General features: G+C 46.3%; 1 protein-coding gene across 1 annotated transcript in view; it reads left to right on the top strand.

Annotated features, from left to right (window-relative positions):
* DYNC1I1 (dynein cytoplasmic 1 intermediate chain 1) overlaps positions 1-16,335 on the top strand; it is a 1,862,117-nt gene that overhangs the window by 1,197,439 nt on the left and 648,343 nt on the right. Inside the window, exon 11 of the mRNA XM_086941928.1 lies at positions 9,873-9,998. Within this exon, the coding sequence (XP_086798054.1) occupies positions 9,873-9,998 (126 nt within the window). The remainder of the gene's footprint in view (positions 1-9,872; positions 9,999-16,335) is intronic.

The following is a 16,335-nucleotide window of genomic DNA, read 5'->3' as shown; positions in this document are numbered from 1 at the left end:
GAGGACGTCCTACTTACGCTTCATTGTTCCTTTTAGGCCCATGATCATGCCTTTCAGGGTTCGGTTGAATCTCTCAATCAACCCGTTTCCTTGGGGGTGGTAAGGGGTGATGAACTTGTATGTTACACCACACTCTTGCCAAAGGGACTTCATATATTTCGATATGAAATTGGTGCCCCCGTCAGACACCACCTCTAGAGGGAATCCCACTCGTGAGAAAATTCCCAACAGCGCTCGTCCCACCACGGGGGCCGTCACTGTCCTCAGAGGGATGGCTTCCGGGTACCGGGTGGCATGATCCACCAAGACCAGGATGAACCTGTTGCCCATGGCTGTCTTGGGGTCCAGAGGCCCCACAATGTCAATTCCCACTCGCTGGAATGGGGTACTGACGACGGGGAATGGTTGAAGGGGAGCCTTGTTCTTCCCCCCACACTTACCACTTGCCTGGCAAGTTTGGCAAGTCCTACAGTGCGCATTTGAACTTCTGTGCATTTGGGGCCAATAGAAGTGGGTAATAAGCCTGTCATAGGTCTTGTCCATCCCCAAATGTCCTGCTAACGGTACATCGTGAGCCAGCCCCAGTAGGAAGGCTCTGAACTTCTGGGGTACCACCAGCACACAGGCTGACCCAGGTTCAGCAGCCTTAGGCTCTGAATACAGTAGGTCGTTCTCCCAGTAGATCCAGTGTTTTCCGGACTGAGCACCTTTGGCCTGGTCTGCAGCCTGTTGCCGCATACCCGCGAGAGAAGGGCACTCTCTCTGCTCCTTGCAGAATTCCTCCCTCAAGGGACCTCCTTCTTGCTGACAATGGGTCAGCTCAGGCAGGTCTCCCAGTTCGGCAATCTGTTCCCCGGTAGGCTCCAGGGCATCCCCCTCGAGGTCTGCTTCCTCCTGGGCCGTGGGAACAGTGGGGGGTGGCTGTCCGCACCCCCTGCGCCTTCTCTCTAAGGCCGGTTCCTGGGCCTCTCCTTCAGGCTCCAAGACTTCTTCAACACCCCTACTGGCTGCCATGGACCTGGTAGTCACGCATGCCCAGTCGGGTAGACCCACCATCCGCAGATGAGTCGTTTTCTCCACCTTTCTCCAAGGGGGGTTCTCCAAATCGTTCCCTAGCAGACAATCTACAGGCATGGATGTCGTCACAACGACTCAAAGGGAACCTGAGCCATCGGACACTGGCTCTCAGAATTGTAAGCATTGACAACCCTACAGTAGGCGTGTGGTACCACCTGCTCCTGAGACACCAAGTGCTGCCGGACGGCAGTCACACTGGCTCCTGTGTCTCGAAGAGCCTCCACCTTCTTACCGTTGATGGTCACCTCCTGCCCATATTTCTTAGTGTTAATGGGGAGGTAGTTTTTGGGGACCATCTCACTGTCTCCTAGCGAGACTAGGGTCATGTGTACGGGATCCCCACCCTCCGGGATTGTAACTTCTCCCCCAAAATTAACGCTAGCTATTTGCCGGCGGGGAGCACCAGTGGGTGCGGGTTTTCCATAGAAGCGACACTTAAGATCAGTGGCAATGTGACCCTGGCCGCCGCACCTAAAACAGGCGATTGGCCCTCTTTGAACAGGTTTACCTGTCAGGCCCCATTTTGCTTCGGTGGTGGAGGAGGCTGAGAACCTTTCCCTTGGTTCCCTTGGGAATTACTTTGGGGGCCTTTTTGAAACCCTTTCTGTTTTCCCCTGTCCCCCCCCACTCTTCTGCTGGGGACCCTGCCCACCTCTGGCTGAGTCTCCCACTGGACCCTTGTGGACCCTGGTGCTGAGCCAGCGGTCCGCTTCCTCAGCAAGCTTCCTCGGGTTGGACAGCTTGCTATCGATCAGGTGCTGGCGTAGCTCAGGAAAACAATTAGCGGACAAGTGCTCCCATACTACTAAATCAAGCAGCCCTTGAAAATCCTCCACTTTGCTACCCTTCACCCAACCATCCAGCGCTCTGCATAAAAAGGTCACATACTCCACATATGTACTCCGAGGAATCTTAGCACAACCCCTAAACCTCTGTCGGTACATCTCCGGGGTTAACCCAAACCTGGTCATTAAGGCATCTTTCATGTGGGGATAGGAATTATACACTTCGGTAGGGAGATCTAGCAGGGTGTCCCGTCCCTCGGTCAAGACCGTCCCCACAACCCCGCTCCCCAATCCTTCTCAGGGATCCGGTGGGAGGATATGGCTACCTTGTAGGCCCGAAACCGCTGCCCTATGTCATCCCCCTTAAAGTACTCCTTCACCACATCTTTCGGTACGTAGACCCTTGACTCTACCTGCACTGGATTTGTGCTGCCACCAGGAGCTGTGTCCAAACTTGTTGCTTTCAGCTCCAATTCTTTGAGACGTATCTCATGCTCTAGCTGGAGTCTCTTCTCCTCCATCGCCATCTGTCCGGTTAACCTTGCCATCTCTACTTCATGCGCTCTGGTCGCAGCCCTGTCCGCCAGCTCTTCTGGTGACAGGCCTCCGTGCATCTTGACAAGACTATCTGGTGGATGCACCACCAGCTGATTAACTGGCTCTCTCGATTCTTTCCAGGCTCTCAGTGCCTTGATGATTTGGGCTTTGTTCTTGCACCCGGTTTGGGCGACTCTGAACTTCAGGCAGAAACTTTTCAGCTGCTCCACTTTGTAATTTTCAAGCCCTTCCCAGTCGATGTCATCTAGTCCAGAGATGACAGAGGGTGCTCTCACGGGGAGTGAACCAGGCATGGTTCGACGATATGAGATCTCTCAGCAAGATAATAAATCTGTGGCTTAGTTATAGGTCTGCTCTCACTACGTGGTGATCAGTAATTTACTGTACATAAATCATAAATGCAAATTCAGAATCCTCACCGCTGCCCCCAATGTTAGACTCGGGGGTCTCTGGTTGGCACAGGTATGCACTTGTGACAAACAGGGACCCTCTCCTCTAGTCAGGGTAAGAGAACTACTCCTTTAGAAATAACCCTTGCTCACCCTCTAGGTAGTGTGGCGTGAGCAGACAAGGATAATCTTCAGGGCGATAGTTAAGCATTTATGATCATATACAGGAAACCCACTGACCCACCACAACCTGACACCAGTCGTAGGATTGTATCAAAAATACGTAAACTTTATGTAAAAATATATGCAGGATTATCACAAGGCCATATAACGTTTAGCGAGTGAAGGCCACCAGATTTATATAGGCAATTGTTTGTAAGTGTTCTTGGTTAGCAAGGTACGATGACAGGGAAAACAAACGTTGCGGACCCTGGATCCGATGCAAACTTGGGATAGAGTTCCAATGTACCTTGTGATGAGTGTCCGAGGCGTTTCAGGCGCGGCTACTGGTGAGGGCGGACCCTGGACGAGGACAACAGTTCTCCAAAGGGATGTGTCCGGCTCGGAGCCCCCTCGAGGTGCGAGGCGGGTGAGCGGGACGGTGCGGAGGGTTGTGGCGATCTGATGCAGCTCACAGGGCGAGGCGCCGTTCAGGCCTGTGGGGTGTACTACTTCTTAGCACACCAGTTTGTACCTGTGGATCTGTGTGGGGCGTCGCGTTCTCGGGCAGGCGGGTGCAGCACCGGGCCTTCGGTACCGTAGTACGGAAGACCTTCTTGAGGTGCGGCACGGCCTTGGTATGCAGGAGGGCAAAGTGAGACAGTCAGGTACGTTATGACGTACGGACCGTCCGAGGCTATCAGATGTGCTCCGTGCAGATTCCGGCGAGAGAAGATGAGAGGCGCACAGCGTGCTCCTTAGCAGGCGAGGTGACAGGAGAGCGGGCGTCCCGGCACTGAAGCGGAGAGCGACTCAAGCTTGAGCGGGGCTCTCGGCGGCGGGGCGACCAGGCTCCGAGCTGTCACGACCTTGCAGGGCGAATGCAACCGAGTCAAAACTCTGGCGAGGGGAATAAGAACTAAGGCCCAACAGCAAACGGGCACAGGCAGAATAGAACCCAATGGTCCTGGGGTTCCGTTCAGGGGGAAAGCTCGAGGTCAAGCCCTTGGAGATAGTTTCAGGCACAAGTCTTCAAAGACCTTTATGGTCTTTTCCTCTCCGTCTTCAGCAAGGCACCACTGCAGGATTCCTTCTCCTCAGCTTTTCTTGGTCCTTCTAGTCGGGCAGAGGTTCGTCGTGGTCAAAACTGGATCTGATTTCTTAGGAGCAGGGCTCCTACCTTTATACTTGGTTTCTTTTGTCTTGGCAGGCCAGGGGGCCTGAGTCTGGTTCAATACGGTTATGGAGTACTCTGTTTACAGAACGCTGCCGTCTTCTTTCAGGGTGCAGGGCAGGGACATCAAACACTCCGCAGGAGGTGGAGCCAGCATTGTGGTGGTGAAGCACAACCCTATTCATAGTCAAGGACTACTCTGCCCACCCACCCTGATGTAAGCCCTCTTTTCACCACCTGGTCACCCCGACTGTCCCTGGGAATTCCCCAGCCCTGTCACTCACACAAACCCAGAGAGCAGCTACACATCCTGGCAGAGGCGGGCTGAAATAGTCAGGTGAGCAAGTGCTAACTTTCTAAAAGTAGCAGTTGCAAACACAGGATATTGAAATAAACCTTGCTAAAGGAAGGAGTAGTTTCTTTTCTGTAACTCCAGTTCTGTAGTAGGGGTATCTCTGTTATAGTCATAATCTAGTGAATAGTCCCGCCCATGTGCGTGGACCCCGGAGCAATCAAAAATAATCTCTCAAAGTGTTGAAAAAATGCAGAACTGCACAGACACTTAAGAGAGAATTTAAAGACATATAATGCAGCCTATAAACAGGCTACACTGTCCAGTACTTCAACTAGAAATTCCACCAAAAATCCACAAAACAGCAAAGCCTGTCCAGATTTCCCTTGCCTTCAGCAAAAACCCCTCTGGAATGATAGAGAGGAAGACATGGACAGACAAGCCCCATAGGCTGCCATTATGTGGCTCAGAACAGGATACTGTGCCTTTAAGAGAACTTTCCAGAACTTCACAGTATCCCAGAATGCCCTGCAGGTCCCTCTTACTTTCAGTTCCTTTTTCCGGCTCCTGCTAGCAGGACCCTGGAGCATTGAGCTCTCAGGACATTCTGCATTTTTTCGACACTTTAAGAGATTATTTCTGATTGCTCCGGGGGTCCACGCACATGGGCGGGACTATTCACTAGATTATGACTATACACAGAGATCCCCTACTACAGAAGTATTTTATTATTCTGAGTTCAGGCGTACCAAACTCGACATGCCACTGTGTTCCCTGAGCCGGCCGAGACTATAGCGTGTAATAGTTCCAGCCGCTCACCTTGGCCTAAGAGAACAGGCAGGCCTTCAGTAGTGAAGAACGAAAAAGGCGGTAATTCACTACTAGGACATACCACACACATCAGGCTTGTCCTACCTTACGCTTACAATGCACCCTGCCCGTGGGCCTACCATAGGGGTGACTGATATGAAGGTTAGGGAAGGTTTAGGGACTGGCAAGTGTGGGCACTTGCACAGTCAGCGTGACAGTACCAGACTGGACGCAGGGTCTGCAATGGCGGACCCGAGATATCTCTTACGAGGCCGCTCCTGTGGGTGGCGCAACCAGCGCTGCAGGCCCACTAGCGGCATTTGCATCTACAAGCCCCGGCACTCCTGGTGCACGTTACTGGGGACTGACAGTAAACCAAATAAGCCAACCATGGAAATCAATTACGGATAGACTTTATATAGGGAGCCCTTGCACTGCAGCACAGGTTGGCCGTGGCGCAGTGCCCTGAGCATCGAACACCAGCAAAAACATCTGAGGCACATCAGCAAAAAGTGGAAGGGAGACTCACGCCAAGGTGCCAGGTCTAACAGATTTATTGAAAATTGAGAAAACTTTTGTAGATTTCCCGGAGTCAAGGACTTGACTCTGGAGTCTATCACCAGATATATGTTGATCACTTTTCTCACACCTGTATTTCCCTCTCTTTCTGTATCTTTTAGCTATTTAATTCTAATTGGGCTCCATCTCTATCAGGTCTCTCATACAGTCATCTACTCTCACACGTCTTCCTTTCTCTATAACTCTTGACTGTGTCTTTGTTATCTCTGTCTCAACTATTGCTCTCACCTTGTCTTACTTTTTCAAACCTGTCTATATTGCTCTTCCTCATTTCCCCCATAATCCTGCTCCTCCACACCCCCATATCTCTCCTCTTTTCTTACTCCCATCACATGCTCAGGACCAGCTGTAGACACACACAGACACTTGTTTTGCTGGAATCTGCACATGATGTAGCTTTAGGGCAAAAATCTTCCAACAAGGCTTCTCTTGTTTAACTTAAGTTTCTGACACTGCCCTTACCACCTATAAGGCCAATGGTTTCAAGAACAGCGCCAGAGGTCGCAGGAGGCAAGCCAGAGGTCACAGCTGAGCACCATGGCGTTCCCTAAATGATGTCCATGGTCATAATCAGATCAGGTCCACTCAGCATGAGGCGTACAGTACTTGAACATATTCCAACGTTTTTGGTTTTATCATAGACTTAGAAATTATTTTTCTGAGCAGACATGAGAGATTGAGAGATAGACAAATGCAATAAAACTTCATATATTTCTTTCTAATTGTTTATAAAGTCTAGAAATTGAAGATTGCACACAATATTACAAGACCAGTTTCCTTAATCTCCCACATAGGAACCAGAGATAAAATGCAGACCTAGAAAAAGAGCCTCATACTAATCCCAGTTGAATTGTACAGGTACTTGCAAAATTGTTCAGATTATAAGAGTTTTCATGGCTAGTGCTTTAACTACTTGAATAGAATCAATTTTGAATCATGCTTTTTCGAGACTTACGGAAGTGGGTGATTCCTTAACATATGGTGATCAGGCTATGTCAACGCCATGGTCATATGTTGTCTTTAGCGTGTCTGTCTGCTCATTTTATTCTGAACTTGGCAACTAAAAAGTGTCTCATCACCTTGAATCTGTCGCAACAAATTAAACTTGGGGCTAAATTGACTATATAGAATACTTTGCAGAATACAAAGGAAGGCTGTAGTAGCGTTCGACTGGGTGCAATATAGACAAGGTATTAAAGGTGATATAACCGTACAGAATTGATTGAAGTAGCTTTAATTAAGTCACCTTTGGAACTGATCTCATTGTCGAAGATTGAAGACAACCAAATAAATGCTTTAAATTATAGATTGATTAATTAGGTTTAGATTTCAGGCTGGTCAAAATAAATTTATGATACCCCAGGTAGTTGTATAGAGACTTCACATGGTACCTCTACCAAAGACCATAACTGCTGACTTTGACATTTTAATCAGGAAGTGATTTGTAGGAGAATAGTAAGGAGAGTAGGATGTAAATTTACACTGCAAGCCAATTGGAGTATAGTCTAGCAGAATGGTATTCTCAACATATTGGAATAGAACTATAGGGCAAGTATTTTGTTATAGAGAGATTGTCTCATGCCAAAATGCGAGGCCCCCATGTCTGCAGCAGTAGAGCAAGGATGCGAACCTGCTTCAAGCCTCTATTGGTGTATTTATTTTTAGACATTAGAGTTCTGCCCCAGCTTGACTTTGACCGAAGTATTTGTATATATAGTGATAATTGGATCCAATACCAAGTCTGCTATCCCCCAATTCTTTAACTTGTCCAGTGATAGTGGCCTGTTGACTCTGTCAAATGAGGTGCTATTTATCAAAATAAGCATTTGTTTGCACTCCCTTACAAAAATTACTTGGTACTCCCTTAGCTGTATCGCTAATACATCGAATCTGCTTTGACTGCTGCACCTCCGTAGTGCGGAGATACCCCCCTGGGGTGATTCTGCTGCTTTACAAGTCAATAAAATAAATACATTATCTAGTATGCTACTTGTGAGTTGAAGTCTGTTTTGTGAAGGGGGATCAAATCTTTTTCTTCAACACAGGCCTCAAGAGCACAAAGTATCAATTTGGCAAACAATTCTGCTGCAGTGTCTGAGAAAGGAATTGTAAGAGAGTGTGCTGGAGACTCTGGCTCATCGTTTTCTTTATAAATGGCTAGAGTATAGAGCCCTACCACCATAGTGGTAGAACACACTTTTAAAGTGTAGATTTATATAAAGGAAATGATATAGCTGCTCAGAATGAGGATGAGGGATCGTCTTTGAAAATACTATTTCCAATGTTATTCAGACCAGGTGCTTCATTAGGGTGTTTGGTTTGCATTGGATCAATGATGTCTCCCTCCATAACATTTTGAGGCCTGTTCGGCTTGACATCTCCCCAAACTCTATGATCAGGATTCACATATCATTTCTCAGTATGGATTTCCATCTGATGGTAGAAACTGAATTGTCATTGGTCTAATGCTGTCCAATTGAATAATAAAGTGCCAAATGTTTTTGGTATCTTTCGCTTTACAAATATAATAAAAGTCCAGCCATTGTATTTCTACATGTGCCCTTTTTTTGAGCCTGCAATGCTTTTCTTGTATGAGCTTTTGTCAAAGCTTTTACCTCTGCATTCATCTCAGCAATTTTGACCAAAGACCAGCAGCCCTTGTTGCACTGTTAAATTCATTTCTAAATTGTCACACCTTCTGACCCCATAGATGCCCTAGCCTGAATCACTCATTTGTTGAAAATGTGGCCACATAGTTCAATAATTGTTCAATAATTTAAGACTAGTGAAGAGTAACATGGTCTCCACATTGGGAGACTAAAAATAGTTCAGTCAATAGTACAGTTGTTTCCGGATTTTCCTTGCACACTCTAAATGAATCAATTTGTGAACGGTTCCATTTTACCCTTTTTAGCACCTCCTTGTTGCCCACTACACTAATATTTTTGTATATGGGTATCCTCACTAAAAACACCTGATTGTATTACTATGGACCGCACGGTCACTCTCAATTCTGTGATGTATTTAAAATTCTTCAAATAAGAAAACAAATTGTGCATTGTCATTGAACAATGTGTAAACTATACCTCTACGTGCCATTGCTAACAAGGATAAAGCCCCGGTTTTCTCTTTGACCTAACAAGGCACTGATTTCCTATTTTTAAGGGTGCCTTCTCAAGAATCTCACAACTGTGTATCCTATTTTTCCTGCTGGAGATGCTTCTCAATTAGACACTTCAGATTTCCATCAGTTGTTTTAGATGCTTTGAAACTATTGATAGCTGAACCCCTCTGATTATCCCTCAGAGTAAACCTTGACCTAAGTCCTCTTTAGAAATAGGTGAGCAAAAGATACTTTATTGACATCGATATGGAGATGTCAAGGATGTTCAGCTAAATCACAGTTTTAAAGTTGGTGGCCACTCTCGCACCACTAACTTGATACAGATTTTCTGAAATGTATGTCACAGTCAACAGAACATTTTCAAAGACTAATTTTGTTTCTTGTTTGTGGAGTTTTGATGCTTTCTCTGAGGTTAATCTCCATTTGTGCAGAGTTCAGTAATATACCAGAATCACTTTAGCATTCTCTAGATTCCGGTCCATAGAAATTGTCTTCAATCTTGTATTTTCAGTGATATGAGCACCGAAGGCCCTGAAGCACCGAAGGCCCTGATTTTATATTAAAAACAGAGCTTTGGACTATACCATTTCCCGCTGAAAGGCAGTATTTCTCTCCATGTGTTCCCATACCTGGTGTGTCACGCAGTTTGGTGCTTACTTCCCCTCCATGTTAAAGAACAGTAGATGTTTCAGCACCCAGGCTAATGTGCTGCACAGCTAAATACATACAGTGTCCCAAAGGCAAGACTAATGGCTTTGCAAATGCTTGTTTAATTTTATTGTCAAGTGTCTTTGCAGAAATGACAATCCATCAATTGCTGAAAATAAATGAAAAAAATCATTTGTGATTATAATGTGAAGACAGATGTGCAGTCCTAACGATGACAGTAATATCTGAAATGTAATTGCTATTTCCCTCCCATCAGTACCCTGAGTTGGTTGTTGCATCCTACAATAATAATGAAGATGCCCCACATGAACCTGATGGGGTTGCACTAGTTTGGAACATGAAATTTAAGAAATCCACTCCCGAATATGTGTTCCACTGTCAGGTAAGTCACATGAAGAATGCATTGCTAATTTCAATGTCACCTTAAATAAAAAACGAGTGTCTTTGTTTATTGCATAGCTATTGAACTAAGACAGAGCATGGTGTTTAATTCTAGGGCAGCCACTAACGTTGTCTTGTAGATCTTTCTTTTAGATGGCATTCTGATTCAGATATTGCAGTGCCGTGGACTTTAGAACAAAGCATCTATGTTTTTTATGCAAAGCTATTCCCAGTGAGGGGTCACATTATGTTTCAGGGGTGATTACATTACTCAGCAGAGAAAGACAAAAAATGTAGCAAGGAAAGGAAAAACTGAACACTGGCAAGCACTTCAACATAACTTTGTGTAAATAGTAAAACAAAAAAAAAGATCATGACAAGCAAGTCATCGTTCCACACACTGTGAAATATTTTGTTCTGCAGAACGTTGTCCTCTATCCAATTCCATCAATTGACTATTCTGACACCATCTGGGTAAACCTGCCACCTCCTAAAAGGCTGAGAGTACAGCACACAACAGACACAATTAGAACATTCAGCTTCCGCAAAGCGTCACTTTCGGTGTTGCATCCTACGTTCAGCAAGCGTAGCAACATTTTAGCTAGAAATGGGTTTTGTTTAAATTAAACATTATTCAACAAAGGATTGTGTTAATCCAGCATATTCATATTTATTCGAGAAAAACTGTGGGCACAGACTTGTGTTCCTCCAGTTGCCTTGGACACACATTATTCAAAATATTTGTATAATCAAGGGGATAAGTTGTTTTCTCTGACATGTTCTGTGGGCATATAAGGAAAGGAATAACATGCCATGTTTCATTAATGTTTTGAAGTATCGGTCTAATTATCTTTTTTATTTTCAAAAAGAAAATCCTGCTTTGTGATTTTCCTTTTGAAAATAAAAAGTGAAAACACTTTGGTGCAAGGCTCTGTCATTTTGATGAAGCCCCTGCACCTAACTGGAAAAAGCATTCACAGGAACTGTCTTGACTGTAGTACCTGGCAATGCTTTATAAGTGACCACCAGCTTGGCGGTCATATCTGAATACTGGACTAATTTACTCTGTCTTCCTGGTAGAGAAATGGGCCACCCACCTAAATATAAATCGTGCCCATCGTAGCATGAATTATCCTATGGGCTATCACAATAATTATGAACTCGCCCCTGCAGCTTTGACTAAGTAGGCTGAGCTTTTACTAGTTTTTTCGGGTGCTGGATTATATCTTGTTGGTAGCTTTTGCCAGAACACAATGCAAAAGTGACGTTTTACATTGATAATTCAGAAGTCGGTTGAAATGCCTTCACCAAAGCTTTAAGGGTCTTACATTGGCTTTTGTGGAGCACAACATGCACAAAACTCTAATTAAAGACCTTATTTAGAGTGCGGTGGTGCCGTATTTAGAATACCGATGGCATCAGTGCACCTATAGTAGGGCAGACAGAACATCTGCCACCTTTGGGCGAATGTTCCACACCTGCTTAGCTCTAAACAAGTCCCTAGGAGGCTTTTTTAGCCGCTGGCAGACAGGAATCCTTTCTGCCAGTCCATCGGTTTTACTCCGCTACCTTGGCAGACTGGAGCCCACCATAATTAGAGATCTCCGACTGCCTTGCGGCGATCTCCGTGCCTTTAAAGAGCCTTGCATGGCAGCTTTTCTGAAGGCACCGAAGCTTTGCTGTGTAGGCACTGTGTTCAGTGCACCAGTAGAGCAAAGTTGGTTTTGTTTTTCTAAAACAAACTCCCAAAGAGGGAGCTAGTTTAGGAAAAACTAAAAATACATTTCCCTGACATCCGGAAAGTATTTCCCCAGCATGTGGGAGTCTTCTATATGTTTCCCTGCAAGTCCCAAACAGGAAAAAAATACATCAAACATCTGGACTACATAGAGAAGATGGTCTTAATTACTTTGATTGATGACCGGATGTCGTTTAGGCCATTGGCCAAAAGTTTCCCCTGGTGGAGCCAGTGGCAACACTGCCAGTAGAAACATGACAATTTGCCCAACTCTGAATAAATTGGGGGAACCAGGAATTTGGCAGACACGAGTGTGGTGGAGTAGATTACCCTGTTCTCCAAACTCTAAATAATTCCTTAAGTCTCTTGTAAAGTCATATATAATACTGATTGACTTTGTTTTTCATTTACTTCTTGCCTTCTCATGGCGGGTGGATCACAGATAAGGGCAGGCATCAAGGGGGTTTCATCACCTTAAGTGAACACTCCAGTATTCCTCTGTGAAACATCCCAGAGATGAGGATCAATGGTTGGCTACCCAAATGCCTTGTACCTTGATGTTCCTTCCTGTTACTTCCAGTGCTTGTAGGGACCTCCATTACGAGTTGCATGGAGCAGTACCCCTAATGGCTATTGGTCCTGACAACTCCCACTTGTCTTATGCTACTGGACTAGAAACATCCAGGATTGGAAACAATGGACAGATTTTAGTGGGAGCTGATTCACTCCAGGAAAAACGGAGCATGGGTTACAGGGAAAAGCCATAGTCCTGCCCCCTCAGGCTCCAGGTGGGAGCAAACAATGCCCCCCCCCAGAGAACCTACATCCTTTGCCGAGATACCCTAACTGCCATATGCCCCACACACCCTCAGCCTCACAGACCCTCCACAGATATTTACCACCTGCTTGTAGAAGGTGACAATGGTGGCTCCTCCACTGTGGCGGAGGAGCATCACCCCACTGCTTTTGAGCCGTGAAGTAAAAAAAATATAAAATGATAATAACTTTGCGTTATTATCCTTTTATGTTTCTTTTGCGGGCAGGTGACAGGGGCTGCTCTGTTCTCGGAACAGGGCAGGAGGAAGAGTGGTTGGCCCACTCCTAAGAGCGCAATGACTGTTTGGCCGGACCTCTCAGGCCGCCCAAACCAGTCATGCGCCCTTTCCCCTTTCTCCATGCAGGCTGCATTACAGCCTTCATGGAGAACAAGCCCAGGCCCCCTTTCCCTGGTTGGTTGGTCAGGGAGGCCTGGCTGTCCTTCCGGCTGCCTGTTCCTCGCGTCCCACGATGGAGCAGGTGCAGAGATGCGGGACCCGTTGGCAAGGCAAGTGAATATATATTTTTTTCTATTGTGCAACCCTGCGCTCCCTGTGCCCACTCACCCCCTGTTCCTGCCCGCCCCGCCACCAGCGAGTCATGCTGGCTGGCACTTGAAGGTGGTAATTACCTGCTGTAAACTCTTTTTAATTAATGATGCTTCCCGGGAAGTGCTCCCCACTGAGATATATGGGAACTTATAGCGGAGGACTATGGGTCCAAATCCACGGACCACCAGAGCTGGCAGGTTTCTGATAACCACTATGTTGTACCATTAGGGGAGGTGCTTGCACACCACTCTGTGCCAGGAAGTAAACAAGGGTGCTATGCAAAAATGAAACCAATAGAAGAGAAGCATAATCAGTAGGTATCAAGCCAAACACTGATAAATCTCAATCCACAGTCAGAGTCTTCAAAGTAATGAACAGAAAAGCATCCGTGCGTGTGATAAAAAACAAGAGAGAACGCAATCCACTTATTAGATTCTTCCTAGCCCAGAATGATAAGGATGCTTACCAGTAAACACAAAACACCATAAGGAAGAGAACAGAACTACAATGTGGATAGAATAGAACAGTGATGGTTTGACAATTTGGGCATGCCAGTGAGGGTGGAAATCAAAAGTTCATTGTTTGAATGAAAAGAGTTAATGGGGAAGAAGGTTATTACTGAAGTAACAGGTGAGTTATCAATATGTTTAATAGATATCCTCTAGGAGAGCCAATAATATTAGCTGAATTTTGCACACTGAGTGTGATGTTATCCTTAGCAAATGTCCACAGTATACCATTCCCCATTCTGGCAACATTCCAGGTGCATCAGCATTGCATCAACTAAATGTGCTCAGCGGTCACTGTGACAGGTAGCATCAAGTGATTCTAACAGATACATTATGAAAGTAATAACCCTCTGCCAGTCAAGTATTATTTAGCAAGCGTGTCACCAAATTCACTGGTATCTCTAGATTAGGTTCGTCAGTCGCCCGCCTTTCTAGGAAAACATTTACAACAAGGGGTGGTGAGGGACAGAGTCTCTGAATTAAGCAGAAAGCTCTCACCCAGTCAAGAGATCAGGGCTAGATCCAACACCGTTTTTTAGCTCACTGCACCATCCCAGTTTCAGAACCTGGCTGTATGCAAATTAGTCTGTTCCTGTCCCAGTGCATGATGGGAACAGGGCAAACCAAACTACAAAAGCCAATTCTTACACTGGGAAGGAAACAAGCTCCCGGGGACCGGTTTCTGGCATTACAGCCGTCTTCTGCCCGGTTTGCTTGAATCCTGATGGTGCAATGAGCAAGGGTCTCACATCTGAGAATACCCTTCCACGCTTGGGGTGGACAAAAATATTTACAACAAGGGGTGGTGAGGGACAGAGTCTCTGAATTAAGCAGAAAGCTCTCACCCAGTCAAGAGATCAGGGCTAGATCCAACACCGTTTTTTAGCTCACTGCACCATCCCAGTTTCAGAACCTGACTGTATGCAAATTAGTCTGTTCCTGTCCCAGTGCATGATGGGAACAGGGCAAACCAAACTACAAAAGCCAATTCTTACACTGGGAAGGAAACAAGCTCCCGGGGACCGGTTTCTGGCATTACAGCCGTCTTCGGCCCGGTTTGCTTGAATCCTGATGGTGCAATGAGCAAGGGTCTCACATCTGAGAATACCCTTCCACGCTTGGGGTGGACAAAAATATTTACAACAAGGGGTGGTGAGGGACAGAGTCTCTGAATTAAGCAGAAAGCTCTCACCCAGTCAAGAGATCAGGGCTAGATCCAACACCGTTTTTTAGCTCACTGCACCATCCCAGTTTCAGAACCTGGCTGTATGCAAATTAGTCTGTTCCTGTCCCAGTGCATGATGGGAACAGGGCAAACCAAACTACAAAAGCCAATTCTTACACTGGGAAGGAAACAAGCTCCCGGGGACCGGTTTCTGGCATTACAGCCGTCTTTGGCCCGGTTTGCTTGAATCCTGATGGTGCAATGAGCAAGGGTCTCACATCTGAGAATACCCTTCCACGCTTGGGGTGGACAAAAATATTTACAACAAGGGGTGGTGAGGGACAGAGTCTCTGAATTAAGCAGAAAGCTCTCACCCAGTCAAGAGATCAGGGCTAGATCCAACACCGTTTTTTAGCTCACTGCACCATCCCAGTTTCAGAACCTGGCTGTATGCAAATTAGTCTGTTCCTGTCCCAGTGCATGATGGGAACAGGGCAAACCAAACTACAAAAGCCAATTCTTACACTGGGAAGGAAACAAGCTCCCGGGGACCGGTTTCTGGCATTACAGCCGTCTTCGGCCCGGTTTGCTTGAATCCTGATGGTGCAATGAGCAAGGGTCTCACATCTGAGAATACCCTTCCACGCTTGGGGTGGACAAAAATATTTACAACAAGGGGTGGTGAGGGACAGAGTCTCTGAATTAAGCAGAAAGCTCTCACCCAGTCAAGAGATCAGGGCTAGATCCAACACCGTTTTTTAGCTCACTGCACCATCCCAGTTTCAGAACCTGGCTGTATGCAAATTAGTCTGTTCCTGTCCCAGTGCATGATGGGAACAGGGCAAACCAAACTACAAAAGCCAATTCTTACACTGGGAAGGAAACAAGCTCCCGGGGACCGGTTTCTGGCATTACAGCCGTCTTCGGCCCGGTTTGCTTGAATCCTGATGGTGCAATGAGCAAGGGTCTCACATCTGAGAATACCCTTCCACGCTTGGGGTGGACAAAAACTTTTTACAACAAGGGGTGGTGAGGGACAGAGTCTCTGAATTAAGCAGAAAGCTCTCACCCAGTCAAGAGATCAGGGCTAGATCCAACACCGTTTTTTAGCTCACTGCACCATCCCAGTTTCAGAACCTGGCTGTATGCAAATTAGTCTGTTCCTGTCCCAGGGCATGATGGGAACAGGGCAAACCAAACTACAAAAGCCAATTCTTACACTGGGAAGGAAACAAGCTCCCGGGGACCGGTTTCTGGCATTACAGCCGTCTTCGGCCCGGTTTGCTTGAATCCTGATGGTGCAATGAGCAAGGGTCTCACATCTGAGAATACCCTTCCACGCTTGGGGTGGACAAAAATATTTACAACAAGGGGTGGTGAGGGACAGAGTCTCTGAATTAAGCAGAAAGCTCTCACCCAGTCAAGAGATCAGGGCTAGATCCAACACCATTTTTTAGCTCACTGCACCATCCCAGTTTCAGAACCTGGCTGTATGCAAATTAGTCTGTTCCTGTCCCAGTGCATGATGGGAACAGGGCAAACCAAACTACAAAAGCCAA

Source organism: Lissotriton vulgaris, chromosome 10 (assembly GCF_964263255.1).
Source record: "Lissotriton vulgaris chromosome 10, aLisVul1.2, whole genome shotgun sequence".
Taxonomy (NCBI): domain Eukaryota; kingdom Metazoa; phylum Chordata; class Amphibia; order Caudata; family Salamandridae; genus Lissotriton; species Lissotriton vulgaris.
Note: the sequence above shows the minus strand (reverse complement) of the source record. Positions and strands in the feature narration are given on the sequence as shown.